We start from the raw sequence: 19,083 nt of genomic DNA on the forward strand, positions 1-19,083 counted from the left end.
ACCACTACACCCTAACACACTCATCCATCCATCCATTATCTGTAGCCACTTATCCTGTTCTACAGAGTCGCAGGCAAGCTGGAGCCTATCCCAGCTGACTATGGGTGAGAGGCAGGATACACCCTGGACAAGTCGCCAGGTCATTGCAGGGCTGACACATAGACACAAACAACTATTCACACACCTTCACATTCACAGCTACGGTCAATTTAGAGCCACCAATTAGCCTAACCTGCATGTCTTTGGACTGTGGGGGAAACCGGAGCACCCAGAGGAAACCCACACAGACATGGGGAGAACATGCAAACTCCATACAGAAGGGCCCTAACTGGCCGCTGAGCTCGAACCCAGGACCTTCTTGCTGTGAGGTGACAGTGCTAACCACTACACCCTAACACACTCATCCATCCATTATCTGTAGCCGCTTTATCCTGTTCTACAGGGTCGCAGGCAAGCTGGAGCCTATCCCAGCTGACTATGGGTGAGAGGCGGGGTACACCCTGGACAAGTCGCCAGGTCATCACAGGGCTGACACATAGACACAGACAACCATTCACACTCACATTCACACCTACGGTCAATTTAGAGCCACCTGCATGTCTTTGGACTGTGGGAGGAAACCCACACAGAGTAAACTCCACACAGAAGGGCCCTCTAGCCGCTGGGCTCGAACCCAGGACCTTCTTGCAGTGAGGCGACAGTGCTAATGATCCTAATTCAAATAATTGTTCAAAAATCTGGGCGGCACGGTGGTGTAGTGGTTAGCGCTGTCGCCTCACAGCAAGAAGGTCCGGGTTCGAGCCCCGTGGCCGGTGAGGGCCTTTCTGTGCAGAGTTTGCATGTTCTCCCCGTGTCCGCGTGGGTTTCCTCCGGGTGCTCCGGTTTCCCCCACAGTCCAAAGACATGCAGGTTAGGTTAACTGGTGACTCTAAATTGAGCGTAGGTGTAAATGTGAGTGTGAATGGTTGTCTGTGTCTATGTGTCAGCCCTGTGATGACCTGGCGACTTGTCCAGGGTGTACCCCGCCTTTCGCCTGTAGTCAGCTGGGATAGGCTCCAGCTTGCCTGCGACCCTGTAGAACAGGATAAAGCGGCTAGAGATAATGAGATGAGATGAGTTCAAAAATCCAAAACCTAGAGAGAACGTTTAAGGTGCCAGAGTTCAGTTCAGATGCATCATGTTCATCCTCAGCTCTGTGCACGAGACCGGTGCGCGGGCCCTTTGTGTCGGGCACGCGCATTCACCTTAACGTCACTCCGCGCCGGTTGGGGCGTGAGCGCGCAGCTCCGGGAGACGCAGTCGGTTTTCTTTCTCTCACCGTGAACGCGCGAAGTGAACGGAGGCCAGGGCCAAGATGCGACGGTGCTAGCGTCGAAATCTACCTCCCATCTCACACGCCCCCATCCCTGTAAATTAATAATAAGTATTATTATTATTATAATTATTATACTAATAGCCTAATCACAATAAAAGCACCATGCGGATGATTTAAGGAGCCCGGGAGCGCGGAGATCTGTGCGTCAGGATAGATATTGTTTTGCCTGAGCTTTGGTGCGCAGGTGCGCCTTTACGCTGCGGCAGGGCAGGATGGAGTTCAAGCAGCTGGTGGACGCGGCGGAAAAATGGTGCTCAGGAAACCCATTCGAGCTGATCTTCGCCGAGGAGGTGGACGAGCGCAGGATGGACTTCTACGCCGAACCTGGCATCTCGTTTTATGTGCTGTGCCCTGACAACATGACAGGAGGTACCGACACTTTTGTAAGTACGAGAAGAAGAGTGTGTGTGTGTGTGTGACAGGAGGGGGCATCAGAGGGAGTGTGTAGGCCTGTTTATGATTCTGCATGGGCGTGTTAGACTCTAATCTGTCCCAGATACATGAAATCCAACTAAAATGAAATAAGCTGCTGATGCGATCATGCCACTTTGATCCTGACGCCCAGATGGTTGCGCAGGTAATGAAGCTCCATCAGTGCCGCCATTTTCACTCTGGATGACGGCGCACAGAGGCATTGTAGAGTCAGCACAAGGTTTAAAAGGTTTAATGTTCCCTCTCTGGCCCTGTCATGGCCGCATGAATAGTTGATTATAAGAGTGAAGTGCTTGCTTGCTTTCTTCTCCCGTCTCCTTTTGTGTGATGTGATCCATTGTGCCACTGGCTCTCAGTATCAGGTGTTGGCTCGGATCCCAACAGGTTAGCAGATATCCATAAAGATAGCACTTATTTTTATATTATCATCAATCTGAACCTGTTTCATTGTTTTGAACCATTCTTCATAGAGTTTGCACTCATTATTTCATATTATATATATATATATATATATATATATATATATATATATATATATATATACAGTGTTGTACAGTCCTGTGCAAGTCTTATGCACATACAGTGCTGTAGGACAAATGAAATTAAATGTGTCTACATTAAAAAAATACTACATAAATAATCGTAAATGGTCCTAAATGTCACAAAGTCACTATTTGCTCTGATGACCCTTTCCTTAAAAAAGAATAGTAGTCTCAAGTATAATGTGTGCACTTGTATAAGGAAATGAGCTGTAAATTTTCCTGACCATCATGCAGAACCAAACACAGTTATTTTGGAGACTTTGACTGCTTCTTTTTTTTTTTCAGAAAAACCCAGCAGCGTTCATTCTGTTGTTGTTTTTTTTTTTGTCTGAAAAGTGATCTCTTATGTAATACACTGCTTTCTTTGCTAACATATAAACAATTTTCTGTCACATTTTAAATTTGGGTGGCACGGTGGTGTAGTGGTTAGCGCTGTCGCCTCACAGCAAGAAGGTTCTGGGTTCGAGCCCCGTGGCCGGCGAGGGCCTTTCTGTGCGGAGTTTGCATGTTCTCCCCGTGTCCGCGTGGGTTTCCTCCGGGTGCTCCGGTTTCCCCCACAGTCCAAAGACATGCAGGTTAGGTTAACTGGTGACTCTAAATTGACCGTAGGTGTGAATGTGAGTGTGAATGGTTGTCTGTGTGTCAGCCCTGTGATGACCTGGCGACTTGTCCAGGGTGTACCCCGCCTTTCGCCCGTAGTCAGCTGGGATAGGCTCCAGCTTGCCTGCGACCCTGTAGAACAGGATAAAGCAGCTAGAGATAATGAGATAATGAGATGAGATTTTAAATTTGTGCTGGAAAACATTATGGTTCAGAAGTCTATCCATCCATCCATCCATCCATTATCTGTAGCCGCTTATCCTGTTCTACAGGGTCACAGGCAAGCTGGAGCCTATCTCAGCTGACTATGGGTGAGAGGCAGGGTACACCCTGGATAAGTCGCCAGGTCATCACAGGGCTGACACATACCCCTTTTCCACCAAATCAGTTCCAGGGCTGGTTCGGGGCCGGTGCTGGTTCACAACTCGTTCAGCTTGCGAACCAGCTGAGAACCAGTTTGCTTTTCCATAGCTTGGGGTACTAAGGGGAGCCACGTCATTACGTCACTGTATATGTCAGTTATGTCGCTGCGTTTGGATAAGCCTTGGCGCGAACATCGAAGCAACAACAACACGGAGAAGAAGAAGCAGCAACAACAACAATAATGGATGACTTCATGTTTGTATAGCTGCTGCTTCTGGCTTTACGGTGCTTCATTCAAAATGGTGCCCTCTCGTGGTCTTGCTATTGTTGTTTGTCTTAACAACTCCGCCCCCCCCCCACTGACTTAAGCAGTTCTTTCCTCTAGCCCAGCAAAGAGCTGGTGCTACCCTGGAACCGGTTTTTCTGGCCCAGAGCCAGTTCTTTGTCAGTGGAAACAGAAAACCCAGTTCCAAACTAAGCACTGGCCCCGAACCAGCCCTGGAACTGATTTGGTGGAAAAGGGCTAACAGGGACAAACAACCATTCACACTCAGTCGATTTAGAGCCACCAATTAACCTAACCTGCATGTCTTTGGACTGTTGGGGAAACCAGAGCACCCAGAGGAAACCCACACAGATACGGGGAGAACATGCAAACTCCACCCAGAAAGGCCCTCGCCAGCCACTGGGCTCGAACCCAGGACCTCCTTGCTGTGAGATGACAGTGCTAACCATTACACCACCATGCCAGAGTTCAGAAGTCATAAAATAAAAATGTATGACAAAGTTTGTACTAAACAAAAAAGGTGCCAGAACTTTTGCACAGTACTATATACAGTATATTTAACAGTTATTCCATGAAATCGAGTCGTACATGAGCTGATAGCTTACGAGGTACATAGCACCAAGTTGGCTGTAAACCATGTATGACGAGATTGAGTGTAAGAACTGTTTTATTCTATCCACATTCGCTGGATTTTGAGAAACGGAGCATTTTTATTTTTTGCAAATTTGATAAATAAAAACTTTATACAAAACGTCCGACAAAATCATTTCCGCTTAGACTGTAAACAAACCGGCGAAATGACAGTAGCAATTTGTGAAAAATGCTATAATAATAATTCTTGAAAAAAAAACTTTCTTACCATCAAATACTTTTATTCCATATTTTGTTGCTTTTTTGTATTTTTTCGAGGAGGGTTTTTATTTCGTCCTTGGTTGGTTCAGCAACACGTGCCACCATTTTGTTCTTCTTCTTTAAGGTTTTTTTTTGGCGGTTAGCGAACCAACTTAAAGGTGCCTTACTGCCACCGATTGGGCTGGAATGTGGAACAGGAGATATGGGGGGGGAATCTATATTCTTTTAGCTATTTCTGTTTCTTTTAAATACTTGATGATAAAGCCACCATTTTGTTTTTCTGTAGTCACGGTATATAAGCTGATATCCAAGTAGTAGAGTAGTCAATCAGAGCATCCGATTGCTCTTATCCACTGAATGTTGAGAGAATATATGAGATCTGACACAAATTCAATTCATAACAATTTGCATGACTCAATTTTTATGAAAAGACATAAAATCCAAGTAATATGTTAAAAGCTATTGTTACAGATATGTTTCAGATCAGCTATTGTATGTTTTCTTACAACTTCATTTATACAAAACTGAACAAACCATTTGTATGACTTTCTCATGAGATCAGGGTTTCAGCAACACCCTCACAAACATGCTTAAACACTCCACACCCAATGAGTGTAATGCTGCACAGACATCAGTACTCATAAATAACCTTCCCTTTCTGCAGTGTCCAGTTACTAATCCTGATCAGCAGGACCAGAGATAGAAATGGACAGAGAACCAGAGAACCCAAACCTAGAATCTGCCAGGATCACAAACACACCAACCACAAGTGTCTTCACCATGGCTTCCAGATGCCAGAGCTAGCTGGTGTACACAGACTAGCAGGGCTAAGCATTCTCTCTATTGAGTACAAAACACAGACAAATCAAGCAAAAGTTTGGGTATTCACTTCAAATTACGGTATTTGCTGTTAACAAATGGCTTTAAGTGGAATATTTGTTACTTTCGTGGAAATAAGAGCACCATAAACAAGAAGACAGTCATGTATATCCCCCGCCCTATATACCAACTATATACCAAGTTTCAAGATATTATTTGTCACATTTTTCAAGTTCTGCTGCAGGAAACCAACCCTACCTCTTTACACTGACCTCAGCAGCCCATGGCATAAACCCACCAGACCTTTGGTCCAGGTGAGCTAAAAATTAAAATTTCTCACATTTCTTAGTATCAAAAGGCACATATACATTACTTAATCAACACATATACCAACTTTCAAGACCATACCACTCATAGTTTTCAAGTTCTGCTCCGGAAACAAAACCTACCCCTAAGACTAACCTGACAGACTAAGTCTGAAATTGTTTCCATGGAAACATGAAAAATTAAAATTTCTTAGTATGAAAAGACATCTCCATCACCTTGTTAACATGTATACCAAGTTTCAAATCCGTATCATGAATAGTTTTGGATATATGGTCCGGAAATGAACATTGCTCATAGAAACTAAGTCAAAATCTTAGTTTCTATTTTGAAAAATACTTTTTTTTTAAAATCCAAAATAGCAAAAGGCACCAATTCACATGTTCCTTGAATATCTCATCTCATCTCATTATCTGCAGCCGCCGCTTTATCCTGTTCTACAGGGTCGCAGGCAAGCTGGAGCCTATCCCAGCTGACTACGGGCGAAAGGCGGGGTACACCCTGGACAAGTCGCCAGGTCATCGCAGAGCTGACACATAGACACAGACAACCATTCACGCTCACATTCACACCTACGCTCAATTTAGAGTCACCAGTTAACCTAACCTGCATGTCTTTGGACTGTGGGGGAAACCGGAGCACCCGGAGGAAACCCACGCGGACACGGGGAGAACATGCAAACTCCACACAGAAAGGCCCTCGCCGGCCCCGGGGCTCGAACCCGGACCTTCTTGCTGTGAGGCGACAGCACTAACCACTACACCACCGTGCCGCCATGTTCCTTGAATATGTATACCAAATTTCATGAAAGTGGGGCGGCATGGTGGTGTAGTGGTTAGCACTGTCGCCTCACAGCAAGAAGGTCCGGGTTCGAGCCCTGTGGCTGGCGAGGGCCTTTCTGTGCGGAGTTTGCATGTTCTCCCCGTGTCCGCGTGGGTTTCCTCCGGGTGCTCCGGTTTCCCCCACAGTCCAAAGACATGCAGGTTAGGTTAACTGGTGACTCTAAATTGACCGTAGGTGTGAATGTGAGTGTGAATGGTTGTCTGTGTCTATGTGTCAGCCCTGTGATGACCTGGCGACTTGTCCAGGGTGTACCCCGGCTTTCGCCTGTAGTCAGCTGGGATAGGCTCCAGCTTTCCTGCGACCCTGTAGAACAGGATAAAGTGGCTACAGATAATGAGATGAGATGAATGAAATTTCATGAAAGTATCTTCAGTAGTTTTAAAGATATGGCCCGGAAACAAAAACGTGACTGGACAGACGGACAGAACTTCATTTGGGCTGGGGATAATGAAAATATAGATCATAAATAAAAATACACAGAGTGGTGTAAAGTAAAAACTGGGGCTGATTTCTTTCTAGCTCATACTGTAGAATCGCACAGCATATTGGTGCTAATTTATTTAAGACTGCTTGGTTGAGACATTCATAACATGCTTAACAGTTTCATGCCTATGATGAGACCCTGAACTATAAGTCTCAAGTACAATGCCTTTTCAGCCACGATATTTAATACTGTGCCCAGCCATCATTGAACATTTCTCTATTTGTGCTGTTGGAATGAAGATTCGGTATAATTAACTGCATCTAGGACCTCACAACTTCATGAGAAATTCTTTAACAAACATTATTCACCCCATTCTGTTGATTTTTTTTTTTTTACACATAAAAAGGATTCATCAAGTTTTCTTGAGATAGTTATAGGATCTTTTAGATTTTTTTCTTTATAGATGTTTTTACTTTACTGAATTCTCTCTGAAAGAGAAATCAATCTGTTGTAGGAACCTTTAAGTTTTCCATCAGGAGGGCAAATCGAAGAAAGGGTGCTGGATAGACAGAACCTTTTTTTTTAGTAGTATACTTATGCAGTGTTGAATCTATAAAAATAATATAATCATTTAAAAAACAATTAGTTTTCCTTTGTAATGTTCTGTCTTTTAAATTAACTGAAGCCAGACAGGAAATGGCTGCAGCTTTAATCCTGAATTAGAGCAGTAGTACATGTTCACACTTAATAGAAATGATATGCAAATATACACCCCAAACAGAGGATTTCTCAAGTACTGTATGTAATCATCATGTTCATAAGCAGTACCTACAGTGGGGCAAAAAAGTATTTAGTCAGCCACCAATTGTGCAAGTTCTCCCACTTAAAAAGATGAGAGGCCTGTAATTTTCATCATAGGTATACCTCAACTATGAGAGACAGAATGGGGGGAAGAATCCAGGAAATCACATTGTAGGATTTTTAATGAATTAATTGGTAAATTCCTCGGTAAAATAAGTATTTGGTCACCTACAAACAAGCAAGATTTCTGGCTCTCACAGACCTGTAACTTCTTCTTTAAGAGGCTCCTCTGTCCTCCACTCGTTACCTGTATTAATGGCACCTGTTTGAACTCGTTATCAGTATAAAAGACACCTGTCCACAACCTCAAACAGTCACACTCCAAACTCCACTATGGCCAAGACCAAAGAGCTGTCAGAGGACACCAGAAACAAAATTGTAGGCCTGCACCAGGCTGGGAAGACTGAATCTGCAATAGGTAAGCAGCTTGGTGTGAAGAAATCAACTGTGGGAGCAATTATTAGAAAATGGAAGACATACAAGACGACTGATAATCTCCCTCGATCTGGGGCTCCACGCAAGATCTCACCCCGTGGGGTCAAAATGATCACAAGAACGGTGAGCAAAAATCCCAGAACCACACGGGGGGGCCTAGTGAATGACCTGCAGAGAGCTGGGACCAAAGTAACAAAGGCTACCATCGGTAACACACTACGCCGCCAGGGACTCTCATCCTGCAGTGCCAGACGTGTCCCCCTGCTTAAGCCAGTACATGTCCAGGCCCGTCTGAAGTTTGCTAGAGAGCATTTGGATGATCCAGAAGAGGATTGGGAGAATGTCATATGGTCAGATGAAACCAAAATAGAACTTTTTGGTAAAAACTCAACTTGTGTTTGGAGGAGAAAGAATGCTGAGTTGCATCCAAAGAACACCATACCTATTGTGAAGCATGGGGGTAGAAACATCATGCTTTGGGGCTGTTTTTCTGCAAAGGGACCAGGACGACTGATCCGTGTAAAGGAAAGAATGAATGGGGCCATGTATCGTGAGATTTTGAGTGAAAACCTCCTTCCATCAGCAAGGGCATTGAAGATGAAACATGGCTGGGTCTTTCAGCATGACAGTGATCCCAAACACGCCGCCCGGGCAACGAAGGAGTGGCTTCGTAAGAAGCATTTCAAGGTCCTGGAGTGGCCTAGCCAGTCTCCTGATCTCAACCCCATAGAAAATCTTTGGAGGGAGTTGAAAGTCCGTGTTGCCCAGCGACAGCCCCAAAACATCACTGCTCTAGAGGAAATCTGCATGGAGGAATGGGCCAAAATACCAGCAACAGTGTGTGAAAACCTTGTGAAGACTTACAGAAAACGTTTGACCTCTGTCATTGCCAACAAAGGGTATATAACAAAGTATTGAGATGAACTTTTGTTATTGACCAAATACTTATTTTCCACCATAATTTGCAAATAAATTCTTTAAAAATCAGGCAATGTGATTTTCTGGATTTTTTTTCTCATTTTGTCTCTCATAGTTGAGGTATACCTATGATGAAAATTACAGGCCTGTCTCATCTTTTTAAGTGGGAGAACTTGCACAATTGGTGACTGACTAAATACTTTTTTTGCCCCACTGTATATAATTAAGTTATTCCATGAAATTGAGTCATACATGAGCTGACAGCCGACGAGGCGCGTAGCACCAAGTTGGCTATAAGCCATGTACAACAAGATTGAGTGGAATAACTGTTTTATTCTATCCACATTCACTGCATTTTGAGAAACAGAGCATTTTTATTTTTTGCAAATTCGATAAATAAAATCTTTATACAAAATATCCAACAAAGTAATTTCTGCTTAGAATGTAAACAAACCGGCGAAATGACAGTAGCAATTTGTGAAAAATGCTATAGTAATAATTCTTGATAAATAAAAAAGATGCGTTCTTAGCATCAAATACTTTCATTCCATGTTTTGTTGCCTTTTTTTTTGAGGGTTTGTTTTCAAGTAGAGTTTTTATTTTGTCCACAGTTGGTTCAGCAACACACTCTGCCATTTTGTTTTTTTCTACTCACGGTATATGAGCTGATAGCCTAGTAATTGAGTAGCCAATCAGAGTGCGCGATTGTTCATATCCAGTGAATGTGGATAGAATAATTAGTAGTATTTGTTAAGTATTAACCTGATAAAATAATGCTAGAGGTGTTTGGGGTGTTTTGTTAGTAAAGGGGATCTCAATGTCTTCATGGAACACTCCAATATGGGGGCTAAGCTCATGATTTCTTTCTAAAGGACTTGCTCTCAATTATGCCAACAGAAAAAGGATCAAGCCTGTCTACCGAAACTGGAATTCAGCTGTCAGGGTTCATGCTGAGTTATTAAGTAATGATTTACTGCTATCATTACAGCTCTAGCTGTAACCCAGTGTAACTGGGTTTGAAGCCATGCAGCCCCATAATGTTATCCAGTAAGATAGTTATGGTGTGAGAAATGTAGATTTGGATCCACCAACAGGTCTTTGGGAACCTAGGGGGTTAATTCTGGCATCATTTTATATTCCCATTTACTTTGATTCTTCCTCTGATTAAAATATTGATTCCAAAATGGTCTGAGGAACAAGGGAAGGTACAACCTCCAATTACAAAAAAGTTGAGATGTTGTGTAAAATGTAAATAAAAACAGAATGTGATGATTTGCAAATCATGGAAACCCTATATTTCATAGACTCCATAGTAAAAGAGTCCAGGTGCTAAACTGGCCTGCCTGCAGTCCAGACCTGTCTCCCAGTGAAAACATTTGACATATTGTGAAACAAAAAAATACAACAAAGAAGACCCTGAACTGTTGAGCAACTGAAATTGTATATCAAGCAAGAACAGGACGACATTTAACTTTCAAAACTACAGCAATTGGTCTCTTCAGTTCCCAAATGTTTACAGAGTGTTATTAAAAATAGAGGTGATGCAACACAGTGGTAAACAGGACCCTGTCCCAACCTTTTTTGAAACATGTTGCTGATATCAAATTCAAAATGAGTATATTTGTTTTAAAGACAATAACATTTTTGAGTTTTAACCTTTCTACTATTTTCAGTGAAATATAGGGTTTCCATGATGTGCATGTCATCACATTCTGTTTTTATTTATGTTTTATACAGTGTCCCAAATTTTTTGGAATTGGGGTTGTACAAAACTGAGAGAAATGAACAATTCAGGACCACATACTGCAAATACATACACCTTTGGCCTGAGTTTTGTTTCACTAGAATTTACAGACCTAAGAAATAATCAGTTTGATACATTTTACTAAAAAGAGGTTGTGAACTTATGAAATATGAAAGTTGTTTAAGTGGGAGATAAGATACTGGAACCATTGATTTCTTGGCATGTACAGGGTTTTATATAGAGAGAATAACACACTGTTATTTGTGTATATATGGGCATGCTGTTGTAGTTCAATAATCAACAACTGGTTGGTGTGGTGTGGCTCGATGCAAGGGGAAGTTACTCTTACCACCTTGAAGTTGATTATTTTCCAATAACATCATGTTCTGGTATGTTTTATCCCACAACAGTTTGCCAATGATTACACTTTTTAATTTATTAATGAATGACACACTGGACTTTTTTATCAGCTTATAGTTACATTTAATGTTTAATTTTACATATATAATATGCGCACAAGTACATCTACTGATGCTTCTGGACACATTTTCAGTGATGTTCCTGGAATCATTGGGTGTTTTGGGTCTTTCAACATTATACACCCTCATCCAGGCGACCCAGCTGAGGCTGATCAGACCCCAACTTGTGTCTAGATGGCTAATCTAGCTATTCTGCCCCCATGGATCTCCTCTCTTAAGCCACAGCCATCTTGAGGCTTTCTCTGCCGCTTTGGTGGTGTCACGGATGGCTCTTCTCTTCCTCACTCCATCGATGCCCAACAAACTGAAGGCTCAGGACAGGGATCGGGCTGCAAAGCCCCTGCATCCGACCTCTACTGGGAGACACCTTACTCTCCATCCGGCTTGACGACACCCGTTAACCAGCCCCTCATACTTGGCGAACTTCCTTTCAAAGGCCTCTTTCAAGCGGTCTTCCCAAGGGACTGTTAGCTCCAACAGAACCACTTGTTTGGTAGACTCAGACAGTAGAACAATATCTGGTCTTAAGGTAGTGGTCACAACGTGGTTAGGGAACTTCAGTTGCTGCTCAAGGTCAACCAACAACTGCCAGTCCCTCGCAGAGGACAGGATGTCTGCAGATGTTTTTGCAGCTGGTTTTTGCTGCTCTCCAGTTCTGATGAAGGTGATGGCTTGCCTGGAGGGATGGGAACACTTGGCCCACTCAACTCCTGCAGCGATGGCTCCAGCGATGGCCTTCAAAACCTGGTCACGCTTCCACCTGTAACTTCCCTCTCCCAGTGCCTTTGAGCAACTGCTCAAAATGTGCTCTAGGGTTCCACGCTTGGAGCACATTGGACATGCTGGTGACTCCACTTTACCCCAAATGTATAGATTTGATGGGCTGGGAAGCACATCATAAACTGTCTGGATGAGAAACTTGATCCTCTGTGGCTTTTGCCACCTTTGGATCCCTTGAGTCTCTGTATTGCAACACTTCCCTAGCTCTCATCACCTTGAACTACTCTTCCAAGGACTTGAGTGGCAGTTGCAATTTACTGCAGTGTCCATACATTGCAATGCTGCTTGAACTTCTTCAGGGGCGGATCTAGAAAAATATTTATGGGGTGGCAAGAGGGGGGCAGGAATTTTTGAGGGGTGGCAACGTATTACAGACGTATATACAGTTAGGTCCATATATATTTGGACACTGACAAATTTTGTTTTTTTTTTACCTGTTTACTGAAACATATTCAAGTTATAGTTATATAATGGACATAAAGTCCAGACTTTCAGCTTTCATTTGAGGGTATCCACATTAAAATTGGATGAAGGGTTTAGGAGTTTCAGCTCCTTAACATGTGCCACCCTGTTTTTAAAGGGACCAAAAGTAATTGGACAATTGACTCAAAGGCTATTTCATGGGCAGGTGTGGGAAATTCCTTCATTATGTCATTCTCAATTAAGCAGATAAAAGGCCTGGAGTTGATTTGAGGTGTGGTGCTTGCATTTGGAAGATTTTGCTGTGAAGAAAACATGCGGTCGAAAACAGAAAAAACCCATCCGAGAAATTGCTACAATATTAGGAGTGGCAAAATCTACAGTTTGGTACATCCTGAGAAAGAAAGCACTGGTGAACTCATCAATGCAAAAAGACCTGGACACTCACAGAAGACAACAGTGGTGGATGATCGCAGAATAATTTCCATGGTGAAGAGAAACCCCTTCACAACAGCCAACCAAGTGAACAACACTCTCCAGGAGGTAGGCCTATCAATATCCAAATCTACCATAAAGAGAAGACTGCATGAAGGTAAATACAGAGGGTTCACTGCACGGTGCAAGCCACTCATAAGCCTCAAGAATAAAAAGGCTAGATTGGACTTTGCTAAAAAACATCTAAAAAAGCCAGCACAGTTCTGGAAGAACATTCTTTGGACAGATGAAACTAAGATCAACCTCTACCAGAATGATGGAAAGAAAAAAGTTTGGCAAAGGCGTGGTACAGCTCATGATCCAAAGCATACCACATCATCTGTAAAACACGACGGAGACAGTGTGATGGCTTGGGCATGCATGGCTGCCAGTGGCACTGGGTCACTAGTGTTTATTGATGATGTGACATAAGACAGAAGCAGCCGGATGAATTCTGAGGTATTCAGGTATTCTGAGGCTTTAGTTCCTCACATTTGTATGCAATCATTTTGTTCAACCCACTGAATTAAAGCTGAAAGTCTGAACTTCAACTGCATCTGAATTGTTTTGTTCACAATTCATTGTGGTAATGTACAGAACCAAAATTAGAAAAATGTTGCCTCTGTCCAAATATTTATGGACCTAACTGTATACTGAATTTAATCACAGTTATCACAGTTTGATGACAAATAGTATGTACACACTACAAAAGGGCACGGGCTGCCATTTACAAACTCATACAGACAAACTTAATCTCATGCTTTTATTGTTCACGAAGAACACACATTCTCAGATGAGGTCTATACTGTTTCTGGACAGTTTTATACTGTATATGCAAAAGAACAGACACTAAAAAACAACAACAATAACAACACTGCTTCAAGTTCAGCATTATTTAAACCATTTACACCAGTATCACATTTTATAGTTTTTTTCTCATGCTTTGTAAAGGCTCACCAGTGAGCATAACATGAACTTGTCATGCCTACAACAGCTGAATGCGGCGATTTCCATGTTGCTTAGCAAAACGCTTCACATTACGTGTATAGTTAGCTAAATAACGTTCTCCAACCTGATTTTTATCCGCTCAAAATCAGCATCGCAACTATGCTAGCACTGTTCATTCATTATAATTTCATTTCTTGATAGATAGTTAATCAGTTTTTACCTCTTTCCTCCCGTGTCTCCTTTCCTCGTGACTCCTGGCTCCCTCGCTTCGCGCCTCTCAATTTTCCAAAACAACCAATCTCTGGCGTTATCTCGTGCTGCATTCGCCGCAGTCGGACATTGGAAATTCGCTCACGTAAATGTCAAATTGGCCGTAATTTTTTTTGAATTCGTCGCTGCCAACTGGGGTGGCAGCAGGGGTGGCAAGGCTTTCTTTTAGGGTGGCATTTGCCACCCTATGCCACCCCGGTAGATCCGCCCATGAACTTCTTGGAAGTCCCAGCCATCTTCTAAGGTGGCTGCTGACCTTCCTCTCTCAGGTCTCCACCATCGAAATTGGCACGTCATAGACGAGGAGTGGCCACAGGATTCTGGGAAGAATACCCTGCTGATACAGCCAAGCTTTAAACCAGGGGTCTTCAATCCTATCCGCAAAGGGCCGGTGTAGCTGCAGGCTTTCATTACAGCCAAATTGGAGGCTCACTTGATTGTTGACTGGAGACGAGGGTGAAATGATTAAACAAGTGAAATCAGGTGTAGCTCCTGCTTGGTTGGAATGAAAGCCTGCAGCCACACTGGCCCTTTGTGGATAGGATTGAAGACCCCTGCTTTAAACTTTGCTGGGAGTCCAGACCGGTCCACTGATTTCAGCCATCCATCCAGCTCAGTGCAGCTTGACTGGATGGATGCTGCATCCCTCAGGGTACTGTCAAACACCTTGCCCAAGCTCTTAACAGGCTTCTCAGTGATGGGCGGGGTGGTTGCGCCTGCGATACTGAATTGGGTCTTCTCATCCACTCACTCACTCACTGCGATACTGAATCGGGTCCACCCACTCACTCACTCACTCACTCACTCACACACTCTCTCTCTCTCTCTCTCTCTCTCTCTCTCTCTCTCTCTCTATCTATCTATAAGGGCTCTCTTTTTTTCCCTTTCTTGATGTTAATAAGGAACAAAATAGCAGCTTGTCATGTTACAGAGAAACTGGAACGTTCTCTGTCCTAAAGAGTTTCGTGTGGTGGAAAACTGACTGTTCCAAAAATACTGACCCTGGAGATGCTTACCATAAATGTTATATAAACATCACCTTACAGAAAACTTTAGCATATCAGATAATGTTTTTCTTTGTTAAATATCATTTTATTGCTAGTTTTAACCTGTGAATTAGTTGTTGCTATGGAAACGTTAATACGTAACATGTCATTTGCAGCTGGTACTACTGTCAGAACTGCTGTTATAGAAAATTAACCAACACCACCTAAGCAATCAGATTTGATAGTTGTGCTATAAATAGCAGCATTATTCATTCATAACTGTATAAATGACAGCACTTGATTTGTGGATGTTGGCAGGCTACTCACATAATCAAATTAATGCCAATGCTGAAGCCTCAAACCAGGAACTGAAATTTCATCTGTGCTGTATGTTGAGCATGCATGGGCGCCGCCAGGGGGGGAAAGGTTAGAACGATTCTAGGGGCCCAGCACTGCCATGGGGCCCTTTAAGGGGCTGATAATATGCTTTTAATGATTTTAATAAGACTTTTGAAATAACAACAATGCAATATTCCATCTGGTAAAATGAGCTAATTGAACAAGGTTGTCTATTTCTTGAGTTCTTCAACATATTGTCATTTAACCCTCCCCCTTTTGCGAAATGGTACGGTCCAGTTCTGGTAGAAGCGCGATGCGTTAAATCTGTGTGCTGATCAGTGCAACGTTACTTGCTGCTGTGTCGCGGTGCAGCAGCCAGCCAGCCAGCAGTGGAGTGCGTACAGTCTATGATCGCTAAATATGAAGAGTGGCTGTCAAAAACGTAAAGAAAGGCAGCTGAAAGCTGAGAGGGACCGGAGAGGCAGGCAACTGGTCACTCAGTTTTTCCCAAAGAAAGGTAGCTTATCGCTCACATGTGTGTTCAAAATATTAGCGAATGGTAAATGAACAGTATGAACGTGGTTGGATTAGCCTATCGAGAGAACACTTTTACAGTTTGTACAGTGACATTTTTTCCATTTTAATAACTGAACTGACTTGTGTGATAAACAAGATGAAATATTACGTTATGCTGGTGCTAATAACTAGTGCTAATAACCAGTTTCATAACTAATGGGGTGCCCTAAATATGCACAGATTCAGCCTCGGGGGGACCTCCGCCCTACCAAACCACTATCAAAAGTCAAATAATGACAATAGTGCAATTGTGACGAGGGTGGGCAAAGTTGGGGGGCCCAAAATTCTAATCTTTCATGGGGCCCAAAATTTCTGGCGGCGCCCCTGCGAGCATGTATATCATATTTGACAATAAAGTTGACTTGACTTGACAGGAATATTTGTGAGCAGTTCCAGGAAGGAGTGGCTTGGCCTAATTCCTGTTCTTATGCCTCACTCAGTGCTCTTCTCTATCTATGCCAGTGAGAGTCACTGTGAGAGCAAGCGCATAAAAATAATGGTTAGGATAGCTAAGCTGGCACTGAATATGGCTCTTTTATCTCAGCAGTTGGCTGCTATAAGGTACTTTGTCCATTGTTTTTTTCAGCCAAATGAAAAACTACTACTACCACATTACTCTGATCTGCTTAGGACATCAAAACTAAAATATAACAAACAGCTCTATATTAGCCTGTGTATTAATTTCAATGGCTTCATTCAGCTACCAGTGGAAGAAAGAATAAGTGCCAGTATGGTACAGTCTTAGAAAATAAAGTACATTATTATACATACAGGCCACTTTTTCCATGGAATAAAAACATGTATTCTATTCCCTTCTAGCGGGTCTATTGATGGCATGCAATATTGTTATCATATCGCTTATCCTCTATGTATTATGCCACTCTCCCCAATGGAGAATGAGCGTGCAATATTGTTATAATATTGCACGTTATCAAGACAACACGACATCACACATCAGAGCTCATGCAAAGATCCAATGACAAAACTTTTCTGCTGTGCACACGTGCAATCATTTCTCTGTCGGCTGGAAGAGAGAGAAGACGGAGTTAATTCAGTGCTCGATTTAAGCACTAAATAAATAAACTGAAACTAAAGACCCACTGAGCACCAAAAAGGCTACCAAAACTTCATTATATATTCTTCACGCATATTTACAAGAGAAAAACATACCAACGGACATCGAAAAACTGGAAGAGAGACACGTCAGAGATGTAAACTTCCGCACTCATGAGTGACTGTGACAATTTGTACACAAACATGGCCATGAGGTTTGCTTCATTAAAAGTGGAAGATTTAAAGAGAAACAGGAGCTGAATACTCGAAAGGCTACCAAAACTTTACTGGATATTCTTTACACATATTTTCAAGAGAAAAACAGACCAACAGACATTGAAAAACTGGAAAAGAGAGCAATAGCGGAAATATTGTCAAATTTCTACTTGGAGGTGAGGAAAAGTGACAGAGACTTTTACAAGAGGACTTCACTCATGGACTTCACTCAGCAAAGCCCTTTTGTTTTGAACAACTGCAATGTAACAATTAACTATGACCAAAAGTAACTTTGAACTTGAACTGTCAACCTGTATATAGCTTGTATATAAGTTGGGTGGTTGTTCAGGCTTTTTGGACTTGTACCATTTTTACTGTTAGAATTTTGACTTTGTACATGTACACTGGATTGACAGAACATTGAATTACATTCTGTCAGAATCAGCATTCTATATTGGTAAGTTACCCCCCGTTCTTAAGTTTTTGTAAAATCTATAATTGTTCCATAGAATGTGTATGCATAATAATAATAATATTGGCTGGTGGGGCGGCACGGTGGTGTAGTGGTTAGTGCTGTCGCCTCACAGCAAGAAGGTCCTGGGTTCGAGCCCCGGGGCCGGCGAGGGCCTTTCTGTGTGGAGTTTGCATGTTCTCCCCGTGTCCGCGTGGGTTTCCTCCGGGTGCTCCGGTTTCCCCCACAGTCCAAAGACATGCAGGTTAGGTTGACTGGTGACTCTAAATTGAGCGTAGGTGTGAATGGTTGTCTGTGTCTATGTGTCAGCCCTGTGATGACCTGGCGACTTGTCCAGGGTGTACCCCGCCTTTCGCCCGTAGTCAGCTGGGATAGGCTCCAGCTTGCCTGCGACCCTGTAGAAGGATAAAGCGGCTAGAGATAATGAGATGAGATGAGATAATTGTTCCATAGAATGTGTATGCATAATAATAATAATAATATTGGCTGGTGGGGCGGCACGGTGGTGTAGTGGTTAGCGCTGTCGCCTCACAGCAAGAAGGTCCTGGGTTCGAGCCCCGGGGCCGGCGAGGGCCTTTCTGTGTGGAGTTTGCATGTTCTCCCCGTGTCCGCGTGGGTTTCCTCCGGGTGCTCCGGTTTCCCCCACAGTCCAAAGACATGCAGGTTAGGTTGACTGGTGACTCTAAATTGAGCGTAGGTGTGAATGGTTGTCTGTGTCTATGTGTCAGCCCTGTGATGACCTGGCGACTTGTCCAGGGTGTACCCCGCCTTTCGCCCGTAGTCAGCTGGGATAGGCTCCAGCTTGCCTGCGACCCTGTAGAAGGATAAAGCAGCTAGAGATAATGAGATGAGATATTGGCTGTTTTTTTCGTGGTCTATCAGATATATTCCATTCAGCTACTCATCTTCGATTCGTTCAATATCATGCTAGCTGAATGGAATATATCTGATATACCACTCAAAGCCAGTCAATATTATTTAATTACTGCACCTTTAGGGGTACAGTGGCTTGTCACTGGGGCAGTACCCTCTAAGGTACTTATTTGTACCCTTTATATACTGCTTGGGAACATATATGTACCTTTTTGGCTCTTAAAAGGTACACATGGTTACCTTGAGGTCCAAAAATTAGCCCTAGGGGGTACATTAGATTGTACCTTGGGGGGACAGAAATGGACTCATACTGTACCCCTATTTCTGACACTATAACCCCTTAAACTCTCACCTTGGTATATTATTGAGATTTTTCATC

The 19,083-nt window shown here is 43.0% G+C and overlaps 1 protein-coding gene across 1 annotated transcript in view; it reads left to right on the forward strand.

The window, feature by feature from the left end:
• The first annotated feature begins 1,276 nt into the window (after positions 1-1,276).
• mturn (maturin, neural progenitor differentiation regulator homolog (Xenopus)) overlaps positions 1,277-19,083 on the forward strand; it is a 37,326-nt gene continuing 19,519 nt past the window's right edge. Inside the window, exon 1 of the mRNA XM_060942637.1 lies at positions 1,277-1,758. Coding sequence (XP_060798620.1) covers positions 1,588-1,758 — 171 coding nt within the window. The 5' untranslated portion in view covers positions 1,277-1,587. The remainder of the gene's footprint in view (positions 1,759-19,083) is intronic.

The sequence above is a fragment of the Neoarius graeffei genome, chromosome 16 (genome assembly GCF_027579695.1).
Source record: "Neoarius graeffei isolate fNeoGra1 chromosome 16, fNeoGra1.pri, whole genome shotgun sequence".
Classification (NCBI taxonomy): Eukaryota; Metazoa; Chordata; class Actinopteri; order Siluriformes; family Ariidae; genus Neoarius; species Neoarius graeffei.